Source organism: Poecilia latipinna, unplaced genomic scaffold (assembly GCF_001443285.1).
Source record: "Poecilia latipinna isolate Pla-1442-1.1 unplaced genomic scaffold, P_latipinna-1.0 Scaffold679, whole genome shotgun sequence".
In the NCBI taxonomy this organism is placed as follows: Eukaryota; Metazoa; Chordata; class Actinopteri; order Cyprinodontiformes; family Poeciliidae; genus Poecilia; species Poecilia latipinna.
Window position 1 is genome coordinate 226923 of NW_015113295.1, and position 21726 is coordinate 248648.

At 36.9% G+C, this 21726-nt stretch overlaps 1 protein-coding gene across 1 annotated transcript in view; it reads left to right on the forward strand.

Moving 5' to 3' along the window:
* Positions 1-21726, forward strand: part of grin2da (glutamate receptor, ionotropic, N-methyl D-aspartate 2D, a) — a 187120-nt gene that overhangs the window by 158263 nt on the left and 7131 nt on the right. The window contains exons 12-18 of the mRNA XM_015044502.1: positions 420-532; positions 2399-2515; positions 2960-3120; positions 8692-8761; positions 9269-9386; positions 17980-18041; positions 18243-18413. Of these exons, the coding sequence (XP_014899988.1) occupies positions 420-532; positions 2399-2515; positions 2960-3120; positions 8692-8761; positions 9269-9386; positions 17980-18041; positions 18243-18413 (812 nt within the window). The remainder of the gene's footprint in view (positions 1-419; positions 533-2398; positions 2516-2959; positions 3121-8691; positions 8762-9268; positions 9387-17979; positions 18042-18242; positions 18414-21726) is intronic.

Consider the following 21726-nt stretch of genomic DNA (forward strand, 5'->3'; position numbering starts at 1 on the left):
AAGAAGAGTGTTATAAATCATTTATCCTTCTTTACATTATTCACTGTCCCATTGTCTTAAAGTTGTATCCTTCTATATTTTTATGTATTTTCCTTTTTTTTATTTCTTTAGTCCTTCCTTTTTCCTGCTAGTTTCTGTTTTTGTAGATTTTTGGGGGAAGGTCAGTTTCTCATCTGTAAAAATATCACCATTAAAGTCATACTGAAGATTAGGATTTAAGATTTAAAAAATGAAGGTTTGAGACCCAGGACAAGTTGTGTTTCAAGTAGAGAATCTATGTCAGGAAGTGATGGTACATTTTGAATTGACATGTTACTATTTTCCACTTTGTAGCACAAGATATTTACTGCATCCCCAAAATGTTGCTTCATGGAAACTGCTTTATTTTTAACGTCTTCCTCTTCCTTACTCATTTCCAGAATCGGGGGGATCCAAGTTCACCATTGGTAAATCTGTTTGGCTGCTCTGGGCGCTCGTTTTTAACAACTCTGTTCCTGTGGAAAATCCCAGAGGAACAACCAGCAAGATCATGGTGACTATTCTGCTCACTAAATTCACTTTTAGTTTCACGGATTTGCTTTTTGCTTGTCTCCTTTCTCTTCTTATTGTATAGCTGACTCACTGACTGTTTTTTCTTTATTTTATTTGTGAAACTGACATTTTATGTGCGTCCTTATAACAGAATAAGTGAGCCAAAAGCTAGTGACCTCAGCCTGCAGTGACAGACTCAAAATGTCTTTTTCTTTTACTCATAAAGTCAGTCCAAGTGCTTTTGACAACGAACCTGATCATCTCACGAGCTCATTAGCTGCTCAATTAGCTTTACAAAGGGGGTCAATGAGGTAAAGTGAAGATGCTTATTTTAGTTCGGTCTTTGCAAATGTATTTTCTGCTTCCCAACAAAATGTGTCTTTGTAGTGAGATGACAAAATGGGAACATTTTATTTTTCACCAAATCCCATATGTCCCTTTATGATTTATTTTTCTGCATTGACAACTCTTTTTTCCCCCCAAAGGTCTTGTTTCTGTAGAAATAGTTCTTTAAGCATGTTCTTGCAGATTGATATAATCAGAAACCTCACCAGCTAACATGGGAGGACTTCAAATAATTCATTGTGTTCATTTTCAGACCTTAATGTTGCTGGTGACTACAGGCATGTCTCCTAAACTTTACAAACATTGTTTCCTTTTTATTTCTTATCAGCAAAATCTGTCAATCCAAATATACCACATATCTGAGAATTTATCCTAAACATCACTAATATTTAGACAAATGTAGTTTACATAAACAGAAACATAACACCCCATTCATCATTAACTGCAAGAATGTATTCATTGCATTGTACTATGGTCCATATATTTCCTTTCCTTTCTAGTTAAAAGTCAGACTTGAACAATGACGGGCAGTTAAAGTGTCGCATCTAAATTGCTACATTTTATGCCAAGTGCTTTTAACATCAGGGGTTCTGTTATTGACAAGACTGTTATTTAGGGCAGCTTCTGTTATAGAGTGTTGGAAATAGCATTAATCATCTTAGTAACATGTTGTTAGACCAAATTTAATTAAATGATCAGGACTATGACTATATATTTCTGTTAAAAAAGCTGAAGGTTTTCATATAGCTACAGGAATGCTTACAACTAATTGGTGAATTTCCACTGCAGATTCTCTGATTTTCTTCAAAAATAAATAAATAAAGAAGCTTGTTTTGTTTACATGATTAATTCTGCCCATAGCCAATGCCCTGTCAAATAGCAGTTGGACATCAACACATTTTGTGCTGTTTGAGTTCACTTTTTTTCTATATACATTCTGAGAGATCTAATCAAATGGTCCACAAATATCAATATATTTTGTCTTCTGCTTTTTCAGCATTTCTTCTTATTTTGGTAAAATTTAGAAGTGGTGGAGTTTTGATCACAATTCAGGAATTACTTTCTTTCTTACTTAAAAATCATTTTCCAAATATAGTTACGGGTTGTCATGACTGAAACATTTATGTTTATACATTTAGTGATCTCTTAGAGACTGATTCTGAAACTAATCCATTGCGTAAAACCTGTTCTGGTTGAATATCAGTAATGCTCGTTTTTCTTGATCAGAGTTTCAAGGATTGCTTGAGGATATCAATGCTGTGAAAAAGAAAGTTACAATGTATTTTGACTCATGTATTTTGACTAATCTTGCTGCTATATAGTTTTCTACAACAAGTTGAAAGAACGCGTGTCAAGGTTTCAGTGACATTTTAGGAGGTTAAACATGACTCCCTGATAAATGATGCTCAGTTCAACAGAGACCTTCAGCCGCAGGTTCAGAAATTGAAATTGTCTCCAGAACCTTAAAAATACTTCCTGCTCCTTGTCACGCTCCTGACTCGTTAATCATCTCCATGTCCAGGTGCTGGTTTGGGCCTTCTTTGCTGTCATTTTCTTGGCCTCCTACACTGCCAACCTGGCTGCCTTCATGATCCAGGAGGAGTACATTGACACGGTGTCTGGGCTGTCTGATAAGAAGGTGAGATCTTGAGTAGACGGTGCAAATAAGAATTTCAAACTACAAGTTTTATGTGGATTTGCATAAGTCAAAAATGAAAAAAAAAAAACATTCAAGATAGAAAGCATTTAAAACTGTCAACACAAAATTGGTTACTATTTTTGTTTTCTGTAGCATAACAACGTGAAGGCTTTCCTCAGTCTGATTCCTGTCAATAGAATCCACAAGCCATCTCCTGCTGCTACGACACTTTAAAACCTCACGTGTTTTATTAAAGTCTGCCCCACCTCTTTAGAAAACTCCACCCTCCAGGCCTCACTTTGAAAGTGTAGACTTTGAATCTCCTCAGCACTTCTTGCTGCAGCGGAGATCAACTCATCTCCCTCATTTTTTCCAGTGACTTGCGTTTGCTTCCCACTTTCCGTCTGCCACGTTAATCTCTGCCCACCTGTTCCTCTCGTGCAGTTTCAGCAGCCGACAGAGCAGTACCCACCACTGCGCTTTGGTACAGTGCCGAATGGGAGCACCGAGGAGAACATCCGCTCCAACTATCCCAACATGCACCAGTATATGATCCGCAACAACCAGAAAGGTGTGGAGGAGGCCATTGACAACCTGAAGTCGGGGTAAGAAAGAGAGAAGATGATGAAGGTGGTGGAGGGAGAAATTGCTGCAGGGCTGCTTAGATATCCATACAGTCATCTTTGATCAATTAGAGTGTGATTGACTTAATTTAATTCAGTAACCTAATACACTAAGTGAAACACATTATATAGATTAGTTACTCCCAGAACAGTGTTTTAAAGCTTCTTCTTCTGTTGTTTATGATGATTCCACTCACAGCTAATGATGACAACATATTTCGGAATAGAATATTAAATCAGGCCACTAAAAAACATTTCTCTGACAGAACTGTGAGCTTAGTAAAAATATATTTCATTCGCTATAACATTAGTCTCCCTGGGGGCATTTCAAGTAATTTACTATGTGGATTCCAAGCTTTCTAAGGATGTCAACACAAAAATTAAATAAAAAAGAGAAAAAAGTTATGGACATTTGATTGTTGGCACTTTGGAAACAAGATCAGTGAGAAAACAACCTTCAGAGTTTCAGAAGAAATGCCTCCAGTCAGCTACCAGACAGTTAACAAAGGCTGTTCATGTACACAGCTTTAGAGTTACCACTCCCTGCAGCATTGACTGCCCACAGGTATGACTGGGAAGGTGTGCAGACACCAGTGAGCTTTTGTCTTTCCTACCTATTTGATCATATATATTTTTGTAAAAGTTGCATTTGTTCCATTTTTCAATTAGCCTGTGCTTCTGTGTTGTTGACCTTTATCTGTCATGAAGTCATCTGTGAACTCTGTACATTTAGTGGTAAAGTGACACTGTACACAATGAGTTACCAGTAAGGTAAGGATGCTGCTGTGATGCCAATCAGTTTTGTATTTAATTCTGAAGAGATCTCACAGGTTGTGCTTTTTTAGGATATGGTATTACACATTTACCAGCAACTCAAATAAACACTCAATTAGATGTGGGAATCCACTGTTTTATGCATGAATGTCCATCACACATTTAGTTTAAACAAAAGTCAATTTTGCTAAATAACGTAAAACTGAATTACGTACATTCTGAAACAACGTTCAGTTTTAGTCAAGCTCTCGCTGACTGAGAAGTTTCTCATTAATTTGCAAAGATGCACTCAGTGGTGCCCAGTCTTTACTCTGAGGTGATGGCTAATGTAGCTGCAAGATAATTAATGATTTTGTTAAAAAAATCATTGTGGACACTACTAATGACCAAACAAAATGGCCTAATTTCTCTAGGGGTTTAATCCAACACCATGTCAAACACAAAACACACTTTTTCAATGCAACACACTCCAGCACTACAGACGAGCCCACGGCTGGATCCAGAAAATGCATTTTGTAAAAGATTGTTTGGTTTATTTTAGCCTGTAAGCTTTCAGTACCAAACAGTTAAAGTTTTCACACTTCCACTTGCAACATTAACAATGTTGTTCTTTATAATTGCTATTCTGTTCTGCAGGATATATGATGCTATTATTATGTTCTGATTGGATGCCCTTTACAATGTTTTAATTGTACATTTTATGACTATAGATTTATTGAGCTCATGTCTCGTTTGCTTTTAAAAGCAAATTTATAGCATCCGCAAGACGATTTATTGAGCAGATCTTTACTTTTAAATTGTTTTGGTGTTAAATATCAAGTGTAGCTGCAGATATATTTTTTTACAATAGTACTTACCCTTGATTTACAGTTTGCAAAATTATTTAAACCCTATCAACATTTTGATTATCTCATTTGAACTCCAAAGTTTAATGGGTTTTACTTTAGTCTATATGAGAGAACAGCACAAAGTAGTGCACATAACAGGATCCTTGTATTTCTTTTGCAGACCCATTAAATTGACATTTATGAAACCACCTTTTACTGCAGTGTGAACCAGCTTTTCACATGTACAGAGGGATGTTTTCCTCCTTTCTGCAACTCAAAATAACTCAAGCTCTGTATAATTGGATGGAAATCTTCTGTGAAAATCAATTTTGAAGTTTTGCAACAGATTTTCCCTCAGAACTTAGTCTGGACTTTGCCCAGCCCTTTCTAACACATGGATATACGTAAGGCTAAAGCAGTCCATTGCATTTTATGTTTTTTTGGTTAATGTTGTCGTCCTGCTGCAAGTTGAAACTCTGCCCTTGTCTGGAGTCTTTTGTAACATTTAAAAGTCTCTCTTTAACACAGCGTGACCCTGCCACCTCAATCTTTTAACGACACAAAAGGAGTACTCAGGGTGATGTACACGTTTAGTTTTCTGCCACACATACCATTTTTTCTTTCATAGGTCAAACATTTTGGTTTTCATTGGATCTAACCAGAGCACATTCTTTCACATATTGGGTTCACCCTGCTTGGTTTGTTGCAAACTGAAGAAATGACATCTTTCAATAGTGCCTTCATTTTTCTCACATTCCTGCAAAGGCTAGATCTGTCAAGTGGATGGCTAATAGTTATCCTGTTCATAAATTCTATCACCTGAATTGTGGAATTATGGATACAAACCCCCCAGAGTCATGGACGTCTTTGATAATTTGCCAAGTTACCAGGGAGGACAAATTATTTACATGGTCATTCTTTTGAAGGTTTACAGTTGTTCCATAATCTTTTAATTCTCAAAACATGGCTTGAATAGTCCTTCATAAAATGTCAAACCGTGGAAGATTGTTTTATAACCCATTCAAAAATTAATCTCTGAAATGTCTGGCATGTTCAGTAGTTTAAATAAACTAAAAACATCCATGGATGCCTTGACAGAACAGCTGGATTTGTCCTGACAAGACATTAACCACATATAAACTACATTTACTCATTAAGAAATGTGTTTCCTTGGATTTTATTTTGGGGTGTCAAAGTAAAGGTAGCTGAATAAAAGTGTAAATGATTTTTAAACAATGTATATGGTCCTTTGTGTTGGTCACTTACATAAACTCATTAAATCATTAAAGTTTGTGATTTGATGAGACAAGATGTGAAAAGTTTGAGATGTACAAACTGTACACCAAACCCGTAAACTCTTTATTTGATCCTTTACTGGAAGCAGTTGTTTCATCCGCACTCGGCTCAGTTACACAATCCTCTTGCGTGGCTGTGAGCGCATTGATCGGTGCTACCTCAGAAGCTTCAGCTAACTGTTGTAACCTCTGAGGTCCCATCAGGATCATTGTTGCTGCATGAAGGAGCAGGAGAGGGAGGCAAACAAACAGCCAAAGGAAATGAACAGCTTCTTAATAATACATACCAACCACAACCGCAGTGCGGTGGGAAAATCATGACCACCGAGCTCCTTACAGTAAAATATACATTGCACAGTTAATTCTGCTCAAGGAGTGCGGGGGTTAAGATTGAGGGGGAGTAATGCAAACGAGACACGTCTGAACAAGTTTGGATGTGCTCCATGATAATACATTTCTTTTATCATATCTGCTCATCATCCTTGTGCCTCCTACATCAGTAACTACCTCTCTTTATCTATCTCTTCATCTCACTCCCGCTCTCGTTATCCACTGTTTATCTCACTCTGCTTATCTCCCTGGATTCATCCCAACTTGATATTATTTACAAAGGAAACTTAAGTTCATGCCTTCAAAGCCAGATGTCATCAAGATTCCTGGGATTTCTGACAAACATTGCATTTCCATACTTTCCCTCTCACTTTTTCCTTCCAATCATTTATTCTGCTTTGTGTTTCCCTCCTCCCTCATGAACTCCTTGCTAACAGCTAATGGATGTCTTTGCAGTTCCTTCTCCCATCCCTCAAATAATCTCATCTATCATCTCCTCATCATCCCTCTTTCCTCCCCTTCGTCTCTCCTTCGTTGACATAACCTCCTCACCTCTTCCCAGTTCTGCATCCTGAAGCGCAGTCTGCTTCTATGAGGGGCCTGGTTGTTGCATGCTGCTCCCTCAATGTGAATATAAATGAATGGGAAGTGGAAGAGCAGGTGTGCTGACAAATTTATCATCATATCCTCAGATATGCATCATCAGTCAAAGCTGAGCTGTTAAATTCAGTCTATTATTTCATTATGAATGGTTTTAATTCACTTTTTATCTCCATTCATTTTTCACAGCCTGCCTAATTTCAAACTCCTGTGAAGCAGTTCTGCTATGTTTCTTATTAGAGCTGAGTCTTGGTTGACCTCACATTTAGAGTTGATTAACAGTGTTTGGTAAACAGTTTTGTACATTGTGTTTACGGTGCGGAGAGGGAGTCTTTATTTGGTTTATTTCTTTTTATTTTATGATATTCAGATGTAATATACTCAATCAAGGGAATTATTGTTTGTATTCTTCACCGGCACTCCACACTTTCACTTCTTTCATGGTTGGTGATGCATCAACTTTGAGATTCAGCTTAAAAATGTGTTTATTTATTGTTTTATAAAAAAAATATATGTGAATTTCATCTTCATTTGTTGCAGTACTTTCAAATAGAAAATAAAAACTACTTCCCAGTTTGCAAAACTGCTACATTATGTTCCATTTGGAGCTAAAAGTTCAAATAAATTAGATTTTCCTGGATGAAAGGAGTGAAAATGTGCAGAAAACATTTTGGTTAAGCCAGTTTATCGGGCTGAACCAATTCCCTAATCATATAAGCGTAAGTAATTTCTGTTTCTTTCTTGAAGCTGTTTCAGCAAAGCGACATTCTGGCAGTTTTAGAACAGGTACAGAAAAGTAATGTGGTGCAGTGGCATTTCTAATGCATCGAGATGCAGGAACTCCTGAAGGGGAAGTTTCCTGTCCTTCAAGGGAACTTCCTGAGGAGCCTGAGTCAGCAACAGAACTGAGAGCTAGTTCTGGACTAATGAGATATCACACATAGTTAACCTATTTGTGATTGTTTGGGGAGCCTAAATTGAGAGCTTTTGAAGAGAAAAATCCTAATCTGTGACGACTCAGTTGCCTGTTTTATTATTAGACACTTCAGTAGACATACAGTCTGACAGAGAGTAGTTCTCTTAGGATATTATGGAATCATGGAAACTAACATTTTTCAAGTTTCAAAGTAAACTAAAAGAGCTAATTTACACCTGAAATGACTGTAGCTGTGGTGTTTGGATCATCTGGATACTTTTTAACTTTGTTCATGAAATTATCTGGAGATATGTTAAGGAATGGGAAATGGATAACGTTCCGTATGTGACTTCAACAGAACTGTAGCTGGAGAATGCTGGCAAGATCAACATGTCTGCACATTTATGTAACAATCTGTGTTTCTGCGGGCAGCTGCAGAGGGAGATTACAGCAACTGTGAGCCTTTCTCCTGCTGAGCTAAAGCGGCATTCGCTCCCTTTTGCTTGAATCTCAGCCTCCCCTGATGCTGCATTGTATTTGGTTCTTTTGTGGCTATTGTAGGAGAAGAAATGACATCTTTGCCTCCACCATGATAAATATCTCCTTGTAAGATTTTTGAAAGTTGGTGCAGAATTGTGTGTAGAAAGTGGCCTCCTTTAAAATCAGTTTTCTTTTGTGCACGGTTGTTTTTATAGTGCTGGTTTTTCCTCCAATTCCGTCATTTTGTGTGCTTGTTCTATAGTCATTTAGCTCCAGGGCAGTGATTTCCAATTCTGTGATGTAATTTTCCACCTTCATTCTTCCCTTGCAGAAAACTAGATGCCTTTATTTATGATGCTGCTGTGCTGAACTATATGGCCAGGAAGGATGAGGGCTGCAAGGTAAGGAATAGGTCTGCCATTTCACAGCTCTGCACACTGACACACTCATACATATGGGCAGGAGATCCCTGTAAGCTATCTAAATGAACATTTCTACAAGGGCCAAATCTGCCTTCAATAAATCAAACAAACACATCAGACGCCATTTTATTGATCCCTTGGGCCTCTAGCTAAATTAATAATGTCATTTTTAGACAGCACTGATGTTGATTTATTTATAAGGGTCCATCTGATGCGGCTCTTGCAGGACGGATAAAAATCTCAGTCATAATTTGTAATGATGTCTGTGTGAGGCCCACGCTCCCAGCTGGTTCACACAACAGCCACTACTGCAGTAATTACTACAACCGATGTAAAGCTGCACCCCCTCCCCAAAACCATTTCTCATTCTCCAGCGCTGGGATTTTAAGGGACGTAAATATTTAAACAGAGATAACTGCACTGAGGCGGCAGAGACAGAAGGGATGTAATAATGTTTATTTATCTATGTGTGCTTGATCTCATAAGGTGATGACCATTGGGTCTGGGAAAGTGTTTGCCACCACAGGCTATGGCATCGCCCTGCACAAGAATTCTCGCTGGAAACGACCACTGGACCTGGCTCTGCTGCAATTAGTTGGAGATGGTAAGAAAAAAAAAAAAAAGACAGTTCACATTACATGCAGTTGAATAAAAAGAAAATTTAGACTTGATAATTTGTTTTATTCCTTGTAATTAACATGTGACTGAGTAATAAGACTGGAGCATACCAACAAGAACTCATTTTATATTTAATTTCTCTGAGGAAAATTTAAACGCAACCAGGTGCTGACATTAGTCAAGCAGCAGTGTGAAACACCTACATTTGAGATGTCTCCAGGGCTCAAGAACAGCTAATAGAGGCATAAAAATGATAAATCTCTTCTAAAGTTTTGAACCAGGTTGCCTGATATGTGAAGCATATCCTAAGAAAGAAAAAGTACTTCCGAGGCGCTACAACTCAGAGGTACTAAAGAGGACGAAACAATTCCTGAAGCATCATAAATTTCATCCGGGCCAAAAAAAAAAGCATGGTTTTTGTATTGTTATCGCAGCAAAATCTAAAATATGTGAATCAGAATTTTCACAGTCTGATTTCATGACTTAACCACGTCTGATCTGTGCAGCTGTTTACAGATTACTTTATGTAAAATCTTTGACATGAGGAGTAGCTTAGAGATAAGCGCATGAGTAACTCTCTCAAACTATTGCTTACCAGTCTCTTACTATCATAGAAAACACAATAAAACACAAAATAAAACTAACGTGCTACGGTACACGACTTCATCATCACATTACCCTGCCTGACATTTTTTATGTAAATCACAATATAATTTTCCATCTCTCATAATAAGAATAATAATAATTAATAAATAAGTTCCCAACAAAGTAACATACCTGGTCATAATGTGGAAGAACATTGAGAATTGAACCCCTCTGTTCAAAGCAGAGTACAAACTTCAAAGACATTCCAGGACTTAATGTGCATAAAGAAAGAAAACAAATCCCCTTCATGCTCCCACTTTTAGACCCACATGACATGGGTTTCAAAGTGCTAGTAACATGGCTGTAAGGGAAAACGGTGAAAGAAACACAAGCTCATCTAGATCAAGTTTTGTGAAGTTTTGAGTTTGGACCATCAAATCCAGGTGTCCTCTAAAATGTTTGGTTCTATTGCCTCCAGCATTGATTCTGGCAACTAAATGCTGGTTCACAGGAAAGAACCATTTTCAATCTACTGTATTACTTTTTAGCAGGTAGAGTTATTGAATCTTACTTGAAACACTTTGTATAGCTTTAAAATTTAGCACTGCTGCTGTCAGTCAGAGATAAGCTGGTTCAGACTACAGACTGTTCTCAAACATCATTTTTGTTAGTACTGTAATGATGGAAAATGTGATTTGTGCAATAAAAACTGTCTCTATGCATTTTGATGCTTTAAAACTTAATAAAACAGGGGCCATCAAACCTTTACTGGAAACTTGCCGGAAAACCAATATGAGTAATTGAGCCAATTAAGAATCGACTCGAGCATGGACATCAGTCTAACAGTGGAAATACTGAGGTGGAAAACCCTACAGCAGAGGTTCCCAAACTGTGGGGCGCGCCCCCTAGGAGGGGCACCGTGCCATTGCAGGGGGGGCGCGGGAAGCCGTCTGGATGAAAAAATAAAAAATTCATCAGGAATCGGTCCTGTGATACTTCTGGCCTCTTGAAAACACTTGTGGAGGCACAATTTAGTCCCCTCTATGGGGATGGGGAGTTATTAAATAAAATACAAGACAAATGATAGAATCTTGGCAGGTGCATGTGTGATGGTTCAGAGAAAAGGTTTGAAGGTTTGAATTAACAATACATCGCTTATCTAAAATAAACTAATTAGTACAAAATGAAAATACTTTATCAGTGCTGTAAGGATTCACTGATTCTAATGGTGGAATTTTATTATGATACAGAAAGAAACTTAGAACTTTGAAAACTTTGATAAAGTAGCCTATTTGTGATGGTTTTATTTTATATTTTTTTGGCCAAGCAGTTTCACAGCTGGGTTTGGATTTTAATAAAACTGATGTGAGAATGTTTCCATTCCAAGTGAGTCTGGACTTTATGATTGGGGGAAGAATCATATTGATTGGGGTAATTAGTGAAACAGACAAGTGGAAGAAGACAGAGAACTCATTAGAGTTTAAAACGTATGAAAAGTTATACAAGTCACTAGTTAAAGGAAAGAGAGCAAAACTTGTAAGAAATGACAGCTGTTCACATTAGTGTTGAGGTCAAGAGCCAAACCAGTCACACATGACTAAGATTTTTACATTTTTCTCTCATTTATATGATGCATTATCTTTCCTTTTTCATTTCTGAACTTGCTCTCATATCTTATTCACTGTTAGCTGATTCACCAAGAGATGGGTCCAAGTCAATCTATACTTATATACTTAGTTGAAAATGTTAATTCAGTAATAGACTTTCTATTATTGAAAATCTATTTCCATTACACTCAAATAACAAACTTTTAATTGAATGTAAGCATTAAAACAATATACATTGTGTTTGTATACAAATTATACATTGTGTTTGTAGTAAGGTAGAAAACTGTCTCTGCTGCTTTTAGAAGAAACAATAAAGAAGAAATAATAAAACCGTTGAAGTAGCCTAAAGTCAAGCATGCCATAAAACTAGGAGTGCATTTCTTAGATGAAAATGATTTGCTTTGAAATAATTTCCATTCAACCAAGAAGTTTGTTTCTGGTATGAGATGAGAACTGCAGATGCCATTTCTCACTAAAGTTGAAATCAGCATATCTGTTTTATAGATAACTGGGTTTTATTTGACATCCTACATCTACTGAAGGTATAAAAAGACAGAACAAAAATCTGAATAGTAGAAAAGCTTGAAAAACCTGAAAAACAGGACAGCTCAGTGTAAATTTATTTACTAGTTTAACAATTCTCCCAGACAAAAAGGATCTTTAAAGACTATTATCATTGCAAACTGTAGGACAAATACTTCAGTATTTAGAAATACTGAAAAATGCTTGTTCATCCAGGAGTGTGAATAAATTTCCATGCTCATTTGTGGGACCAGCGTGTTTTTTTGCGTCTACTGTTTTGCTTAATTGTGCTCTTCGGGTTATTCATTTGGAACCTAAAGTCTGAGCTGCAGCAATCATGTAATCAACCTCAAATATATATTAATTTATCAGGCGCTGTAAAATGCACTGTGGCCCTAAACGGGTTCTGTAATTGGTCCTTGTAATCCACCTCTTTGTTAGAGGGATGTCATTTCCTTTTTTTTTCACATGGTCAGTCATCAAATTGGCTCCCCTGAGGAGTAATTTAGCCTCTTTGCAATTAGTGAACAAGAGATGGTGGCAAATGCCTCAGTGCAAGCAGTGACAGCAGCTCCCGGGGGCAGATGGCCCTATTGGCTGATGGCACATGGATATTAAAAGTAAAATATGCTTGTTCCTTCGTAAAATGAGATGTCTGGCTGTTTTATTTGATGTCCTTCTATATTTCTTTCTAATTCTGTAACAAGATGGAAGGACAGAACTGCTTCTAAAAAAAGCTTCAGCTTCCCTCTGCGCTAATGCAATTAAATGGGGGATTTTACATTGGGATGCCTGTCCATATTTATGTACATTAGAGAAGTAAACTAACGTTAAAGAGATGCTATAAGAACACCCAGATGCAGAAGTATATGCACTTATAACTGCTGACATTGTATTTCAGTGAGAATCCCACAGCAGCATACATCGAAAGTTTGCCTCCACCACCCTGTTTCTTTGTGCCTCTCACACAGCTTCATGCTGACTGAGCAAAAGCAATAAAAATCACACACACACACACACACACACACACACACACGCACAATAAAAGATAAAAGAAAATGTGAATATGAACATCTTTTGGCACTGAAGGTAGGAAAAACTGTCGCAGTACAATACACCTGGGGGAAATTGATTTTTTTTGTTGTTTACATCCTTTTTTAAATTGCTCTGAGTTTCCATTGACCCAGAAGTTGATCTACGTTTTATAGACAGAAAGAAGAGTCAGATGTTTGTGTGGATCTGCAGTGTTCCTGTCTTTCTTTGTGTATTTCCATCTGTGGAAATACACAAAGTTGTTTGTTGTTTAAAAAAGTGCATTGGCATCTACTCTCTTTTTTCCATCAAATTTTTGTTTAGACATTTAAAAAAAAAAAACTTTGGTGTGAACAGCGTAGGACAAGATGATTAATAAGTTAGTTCCTGAATTACCTCACAAAATAGAGCTTTGAGAACACCCAAACGTGTGCATCTAAATATTTCAGTATCATTATTGTCCTAAATGTTGTTACGGTTAAATGTTTAGTGAAAATTACTCAGTAGAGATTCTTTGAGTGATGTCTATGAGAACACAGAAAAATCATGTGTAGCGTAGCCTTTTTTCCCAGCATCCCTATTTCGTTCTAACCTTGCAAGCTTTTGCTCATGTAGCCACATATAAACATGCACTTACCCTACCTGCAGTCAAAAACAGCACATTTCTAATGCAATATGCAGATCAGCTTTATGTCTGCAGGTATTTGAAATGTAAATTTTACAGAGACGGAATAAAATAAATAAAGCTCTGAATACTGTGCTGTAATTACACAGCTCTGTGTGTGATTTATTTTCTCCTAAATTCAACCCTGAAAAACTGTTTCTGGTGGGGGGTTGTTGCTTTCACATCCAGCAGCATCATTTTTTTCCCTAGTCGTTTCATTATTGAAGGTAAAAATATGAACTAGAAGTTTTATGTATGTTTTTGATAACAGTTTATGGTTTCTGTTCATTTTAAATGTTTTGTTTTTTATTTGCACAAAACGTGAAACTGATTATTTTCATTCAGACAACCATTTTCCACTGCCTAATTATTACTTTTCCCTTACACATACACACGCACACACACACATATATGATATGATGCTTATGTGTTTTTTCTGTTCTGCAAATGCATGCCAGGAATGTAAACCTCAGTGTTTTGCCCAAACACTCCCAAAACATGCGTGGAGGCCAGAGATTTTTTTATTTTTTTTTAAACTGTCAAATGGCCAGAGTGTGTCTCAGAGTACAGCTGCCCTCAGGCATTTGGGATTTTGTTTTACAATTTATTTGTCATTCTATTTACACTGCATTTTTGCTTGGAGAGACGATGCGATGAAAGAAATGTTACAAACGTGAAAATTGGGAGATATTTTGAAACTTGCAGTTAAGAATTTGACAGCCAATATCTTCTCATAATTTTTAAGAAACCAACATTAACATTTAGAAATACAACACCTACCACTCCTGGTTAAGATGAGAAAAAAGCCCTTTAAAATAACTGTTTTATTGCAGTGGTCTATCAGTTTCAACAGACAATAGAAAAATGTAATAAAAAAAAAAAACTTTGATTTTGCTCCACAAAGAAAAAAAAAAGTTGTTTCTGTGTGTTCTGCCTCAGCATTCCAGGCACATCTCATGAAGATGCTGGCTGCCTTCATGTTCAGGGCATTTCTTTATCCACAAAAAGAATATCTAGGAATGATGGCGTGTGTGATAAATTGTATTTAAGATCAAACAGACACATTGATTATTGATTACAGACATTTTGATTATGGCCCGATCCATAGACTTAATAGAGATTGTTTTGACTCTTCTAACAGAGCCCATTGTTTTTTTTTTGTAAGACTCCTGGTGTTTAAACTGCCTTTGATGACAACCAGGCTGAGAAATGATAAAAGAAATAGTCCTCTTCATGCCATATGAATATCCAGGGAAACATGTTTGGGAAGTTATGAATAAACAACAACAGTGTAATAAGGCAGAAATGACAAAAAATATTCTCTCAAATTTATATTTTTGTAAATCATTTTGAGTGACGATAACTGTGACAGGTTAAAAACAAATGTCTTGGCAGTGATTTTTTTTTTCCTCGACTGAAGTCTGATTTTATATTGTGAGAAAAGTGTTTTGAATTATTTTTGTATTATTTTTTCTTATTCCGTATCCTTTCTTTGGTTGCCAGTGAGTGCAGAGTGTAGAGCATTTGTTATATAAAAAAAACAAAGAATAAAATATTTTGCATCCACCATCTTTTGGAGTATAAAAACTTCCGTCTTCTAAAATTGGTTTTTCAATCATTATCTCATCTTTTAAAGCTTTGTTGATATCTTGACAAAGCAATTTTTCTCTGAGATAGATGACATGACAGTGCCAAACGTAATTTACTTCTGTCACTCACAAAGTAGCCTTTGCACTACTTTCCAATTACTTTTCCGTGTTTTCTGTCCAATCCAATACATCTCCCAACCAAGAGGACACTTTTTGCTTATTCATATGCTGAATATGACTTCTCCTCAGAATGCTACAGAGCATAGACAGTATTCCAATCCAAATATGACAGCTAATTTTTTAAATTAAATACAAAAGTGAAAAGAGCAGACTAAATGTGCTCTTTTTTTTCTGCCATTTTAAAACAAGATTGTATAACCATCCAATTCCAATCAACTGGGGAACAATGTATAGGTATGCAGCCCTGTCCTAAACGTACAAAAAAAAAAATGGAATAATAAAAACAGATGACCAGTTGCCATGACACTAAAATAATAATTTATCTAGAAATTGAAATGATGCCAGAGTCTAAAAAGATCATCCTGTGTGGTTTTCTAACATTTACCTTTAGATAATTAGGTTTCCTTGGCCTTATTTTATTTATTCAGAATATTCCAGTTGTCTCCAGTGAGGGGAAATGGTTTAGCAAAGAACAGAAGACTTTGGCTTAGTCTTCAACATTGCTATTTTTCTTCTGTGTTGAGTCTGTTGTGCATTGAATATTGTTTTCTTTACATTAGTGCAGAAGATGTCAAACACATGACATAACCTCAGACACAATGCACAATTTGCTTATTTGATATGAGAAAATCCTGTTGATGTGATAAGAACTTGGTAGGATTCCTCTTGTTTGCCTGCTTTTGCAGTCACAGCAGGTGATGCTGTATCCTTAGAACTGCCTCAGGTGATAATAGCCTTAACTTACTGCTTTTCTGCACAGATTGGATAAGGGAGATATTTCCTACAATGCCATTGAGAGGATTAAAAATTCTGGGGGCTTAATTCTTTACTGTAAACCAGTGCTTAGATGTTGGAGGAATACGGGAGTGGTGGATTTGAATAGGAGTGAATTTACAATGATTGTTTGCAAATCACAAAAGAACTGTTCACAGATGGAACCATGAGTGCAATTTCATGGTCTGCATGCTAAATCCTTTCTTGTACTGTGAGGAAGGGAGGACACAGATGGAATTATGTGCTTCTGCTGCCTTATTTGTGGAAAATGTTCTCTAAATAAAAGCTTTATTGCTCATTGACTGCAATAATTTAGTCTAAAATACAGAAAGTCAAAAAGTATGGGCAAAGAAAATAAACCAACTGAGCTGTGATTAAGATGTGAAGAATTAGATCCTGTGAGTAAGCCGCCATTGAATGAACATTCATCTCAGTGGCTGTTGTGACATTTGAATTCAAGCAAGCCTTTTAATGGATGTCTAATTTTGCACAGCCGTTATTACTGGAGTGAGATTTTGCTTTTTTATTTAAACAAATCTGAAGTTTCAGTCATTCTGGCTGAGTGGTGGAAGTCTAATCGACGTGGCACAGCGTTAGGAGGCGTTTCCAAGCCACACTAATTAACCCAAAGGTCGACTTATAATTGAGGATGGGATCCTCTTTAACTGGGGCATCATGAGACTGCGTACAGTGACAGATCCTGAGCCCGTGTTTAAGACACCGTGCTCATGTGCTTGATTCAGATGTCGTCTGCAACCCAGCCATGCACACCTAAAGCCCTGTACATGGGAAGATGAGGCACCCTTCTCCTTTGCACAACCTCATTCTTTTTGATTAATGCAGTAATGGCCAGGGCAGAGAGCCCTATCACACTGGGGTTCAGAGTGTGTGCCTCCTGCATGTGTGTTGGGTAGTTTGAGCAGGAAATGTAATGTTTGTGTGTTTTCCTCCTTTCATCTCCCATGTGCTGTCGCATCACTCTGCCCTCAGTGTACTCGCCTCAGACACGGAGCCATTTCAGAATCGGCTTCAAAGGGTTTCTCTCTGCCACTAATTCCCAATTTTTACTTTCGATCTCATAACTTTTGAAGGGAAAATATATTATATTTCTGCTCTTTGTGAACTTTCTGTCTGTTCTTAGCACTTGATGGTTTGTTTTACAAGTTCTTGTTGTTGTTGTTTTATTTTTTTTTTTTTCATTATTTTTATGTTGTCTATCCAGCTGTTGTATTTAACATTTTTGCAAGAATATTAAAACAAGAATTGTTTTCCTCTACTTATTTCTCTTCACCATGCTCAATTTCATCATCCATTCCTTTCATTTTTGTTAAAACTACATTTTCCTTCCTCTCTCTTCAGCTTTACTTCTCACTGTTCTCTCTTAGGGGATCAAACACCTTGATCTCATGACAAAGAGGTGGTAATCCCCTTCTTTGCATTTTTTACTTAATTTCCCCTTCCCTGCTGTACTGTCTTAACTTATTTTCCCAGTTGTCTTTTCCATGTGTCCCTTCAACTTTAATTAATTTCAGTTTTGCCCTTTAAGCACACTCACCCATCACCTCTCTGCCCCTTCTTCTCACCAATTTGATCTTCTTTCCACTCCTCCTTTCCTTTTTCTTTCAGATGAGATTGATATGCTGGAGCGCCTCTGGCTGTCTGGAATTTGTCACAATGATAAGATTGAGGTATGATGTCTCATCCAAAGCTTAACTTAGCCTACTGAGCCATGTTCTGTGTGTATGTATTGATTAGTTAAGCAGTAAGATGCAACCATGAATTTCTCCAACCAATCATTTCTAGATCAGCGCTGTCTGTTCTCGCTGCAGTTTAGGGGAATTCTCTTTGTAATTTCCTTCTCTCACTGCTACATTATTCTGTCCCTTCAGGTGATGAGCAGTAAGCTGGACATTGACAACATGGCAGGGGTTTTCTACATGCTGCTGGTGGCCATGGGCCTCAGCCTCCTGGTGTTTGCCTGGGAGCATCTGGTGTACTGGAAACTAAGGCATTGTGTCAAAAGGTCTGGAGGGATGGACTTCCTCCTGGCTCTTAGCAGAGTAAGAAAGAAGAGATTCTTTAATAAATATTTTTCTAATTTTAAGAATGACCTTTATAGCCAATAAACTGTTGAAAAAGAGTAGTACAAACATGGATTATTGCCAATCAGTGAATAGGCTTTATGAATGTCTGGAGCATGTGTCTCATTCTTATAGCTGCAGAAAGATGTCATTTTAATCAAGGCTAACAGCATTGTTGGGTGAAGTAGAACTGTTGTAACATCATCTATGACTTGGACAATTTTAGTTTATTTCCTAATATTTTTAATCTATTTTACAATAAGAAGTAAAATGTCTTGCAACTTCCCATCTTTCCCACTAGCAAAACTCATACATGGTATACATTAGATAAGGAGTTAAACACATGCACTTATACAAAGAAACTTTAGGACTATTTCAGAGTTCCCAACCATTCAGTGCTAAATGTTACAGTCACAACCTAGTGGACTTGTAAAGGTTTAAAGGACATACTTTTTTTTTCTCAGTGAGAGTAGAAAGAAAGTAGCAATATTTGCCAAAACCCAGAGAATTTCATTTCTCCCTATATTTGAAAAGTTCATGTTCAATGTTCTTAATGCATCCCTAATCAAATATCGCTAAATTAAATAAATGAATAAAAAAAAAAAAGATAACATTTTTGCATGCCTCTAAGTTTTGATTTCTTTCTTGGCCAAACATGAAAGTCAGTGTTTCTCAGTGAGAAGTCCAAACACAGCAACCTTTTGGCTTGTCAGTAATTCAATGTTAGTACTTTCTGCTATTTATAGTGCTTATCAGGGAAAATGTTTAAACGCATCCTTTACAGTGCACGATAACATGTTTTCCCATAGTGTGTTGTCTTTCTAAGATTCATTGATTTAATGTTCTTCACTGCATTCCAGTTCACAGGTTCCTAAATTAAACCATGATTTCAAATATAAACTGCATATATTTCAATACGTGCAACAGTATGAAATGCAGTCAAAGATGTTTACAGAATTTCTAATATTTTAATTTTAGATAAAAGCAGTCATGTGTAGAAAGTAGTCTGCTCCAGCCAGTTTTAAAATATTAAAAGAGGAACAAAAAACTTTGTCTGGGAATCATAACAGCAAATAATCAAAGGCATCAGAGTTTTTAATAGCTGTGACTCTGACGTAGCTGATTTTACAAATATGCAAACTATTGGCTTAAAAAAGGAGCTAATCAGTGAAACAACCATTAACTTATTTCCAGATTACTTCTACATCGCTGATGAATGTTTTATGCAGGACCAGATGTTTTGGTAAACCTCAAGGTTAAAAATGTTTTGGGTTCTCTCTTGTTTTTGGAATGATTGGAATCAACCATGCTTATGTGTAATAATAATGTTTTCTGTAGAAAGACCTGTTTCATGGTAGAGTCAGAAAATACAAAAAAAAAAAAAAAGTTTTCAAATGCAATCAAGATTTAGATTGCATGCAGACTCATGTAGGCGCCAGTCTTATTGGCACTTTTCTCTGGCCCTCAGCAGGGACAAGGGAACAAAGCCAAAATAAGTAGCAGCATTTATCTTTGGCATCATTTTAAGAAGAGCTTTAAGAGACCAATGCATAGTGATTACTCTGCTGTTGCACAACTATCTACTTTTTATGTCTGCAGGGTTTCTGTAAGTTAAGCACAGGCAGTTTGTGTGGGGCTAACTGTGAAAAATTGAAAGTAGTTCATAAGCAAGTTAAATAATTAACTCAGAAAATTGTATGAAATAAAAAAGAAGAAAACATTATTTCAAAGTGGAGAGATACAGGGTGTCATTGTGGAGAAAGACTGAGTTATAGCTGCTCGGTTAGATAGGGGAGCTTTGAGATAAGAAGAGAGCAGAACCAGCAGTCAGTGAGACAGTTTTGAGTGGCGAGATAGTGGAGCATAAGACATGTTGGGCTGGCAAAAAGGTTGTGCAGGCCAGAAGCAGAAAAGGGAATTAAACAAATTACAAAAACAGTACAGAGTGAGGTCAGAGGTGAGCTGGAAAGCAGCAGACAGGTCAGAAATATGAAGTTCAAATAGGTACAGCAGTGCTGCTTTCAAACAATGTTTGTACTGTTTGTTTGAACGGCTACTATAAAAAAATCTGAATTGAAATAAGAGCGAGAAACTGAAGTAAACGTCCTAAGAAAAGTGTTGACATGAACCACATTGAAATTTTTGAAAGCTGAATTTTTTAATACTAGAAGAAAAAAGGGGTCATTTTGACATTTTGAACATTTTCAGTTTTGCTTAAAACTTTTAAAAAGAACTGCTCCATGGCATTTGTGAAATTGCTTTATTTAGCAACTCCTAAATAATGGGGTATTTGGAATTTGAACTTTGACCTTTACCCCCTAGAACCTTATTAAGAATTTAATGTCAGAAATGGTTGTTACGTTCTTAACCTGGGTTCGATCGAACCCCAGGGGTTCAGCGGAGCCTCTGCCGCGGAGGTAAAGACACTTGTGTAAAGTCGTGATGACGCCCCGCTTTGCAATCACTTGCTGCAGAGGATCACGTTACATTCCTTAGCCAATCAATGCTGCGAAGGAGCACTGATTGAAGGAGATCCACTCTCAGCATGGATTTGAACTTGTGTCTTTAATTACTTCAGCAAAACTCACCGTTTTTACCAAATTCTATAGTCTAAATCTGCTCCTTAGTCGCATCTTTTTGGGGTTGCTACTGCCTCTAGTGGCGTGGGGGTGGTAACACAGCTAATATAATTACATATTATATTAGCTGTGTTACCACCGAACCCCCCATATGCAACTGGGGGGTTCGGTACCTCAATAAAGGTTAAGAACCTCTGTTCTATAGCCTTATCCCAAATCATATTACATTAGTACTTCCTCAAAATTATACACATAAATTCCCTATGTGAAGTTTTTGAGTGCTTTGCAAATTTATTACAAATGAAAAAATCAAGAAATCACATTTACACAAGTATTCATATTCTTTTGCCAATGAAGCTCAACATTGAGCCGTTTCCATCTTTGAGATGTTTCTACGGCTTAGATGGAATCTACTAGTGATAAATTCAGTTAATTGGACATGATTTGGAAAGGCATACGCTCGTCTATTTAAGGTTTCACAGTTTACACTGCAGGTCAAAGGTTAAACACCAACTACGAAATGAAAGGAATTGTCTGTAGACCTCAGAGACAGAATTGTCTTGAGGCCAAAATCTGAGGAAGGAAACAGAAAAATGACACTGTAGACCACTCTCAATAAACCATTTGATCAGCTACATTTGTGTTTAATTCTCAGCAGTTTTTTTATTGTCTAGTTAAAGTTATTAGTTTTTGTTTTTTTGCTGTACCTGTTA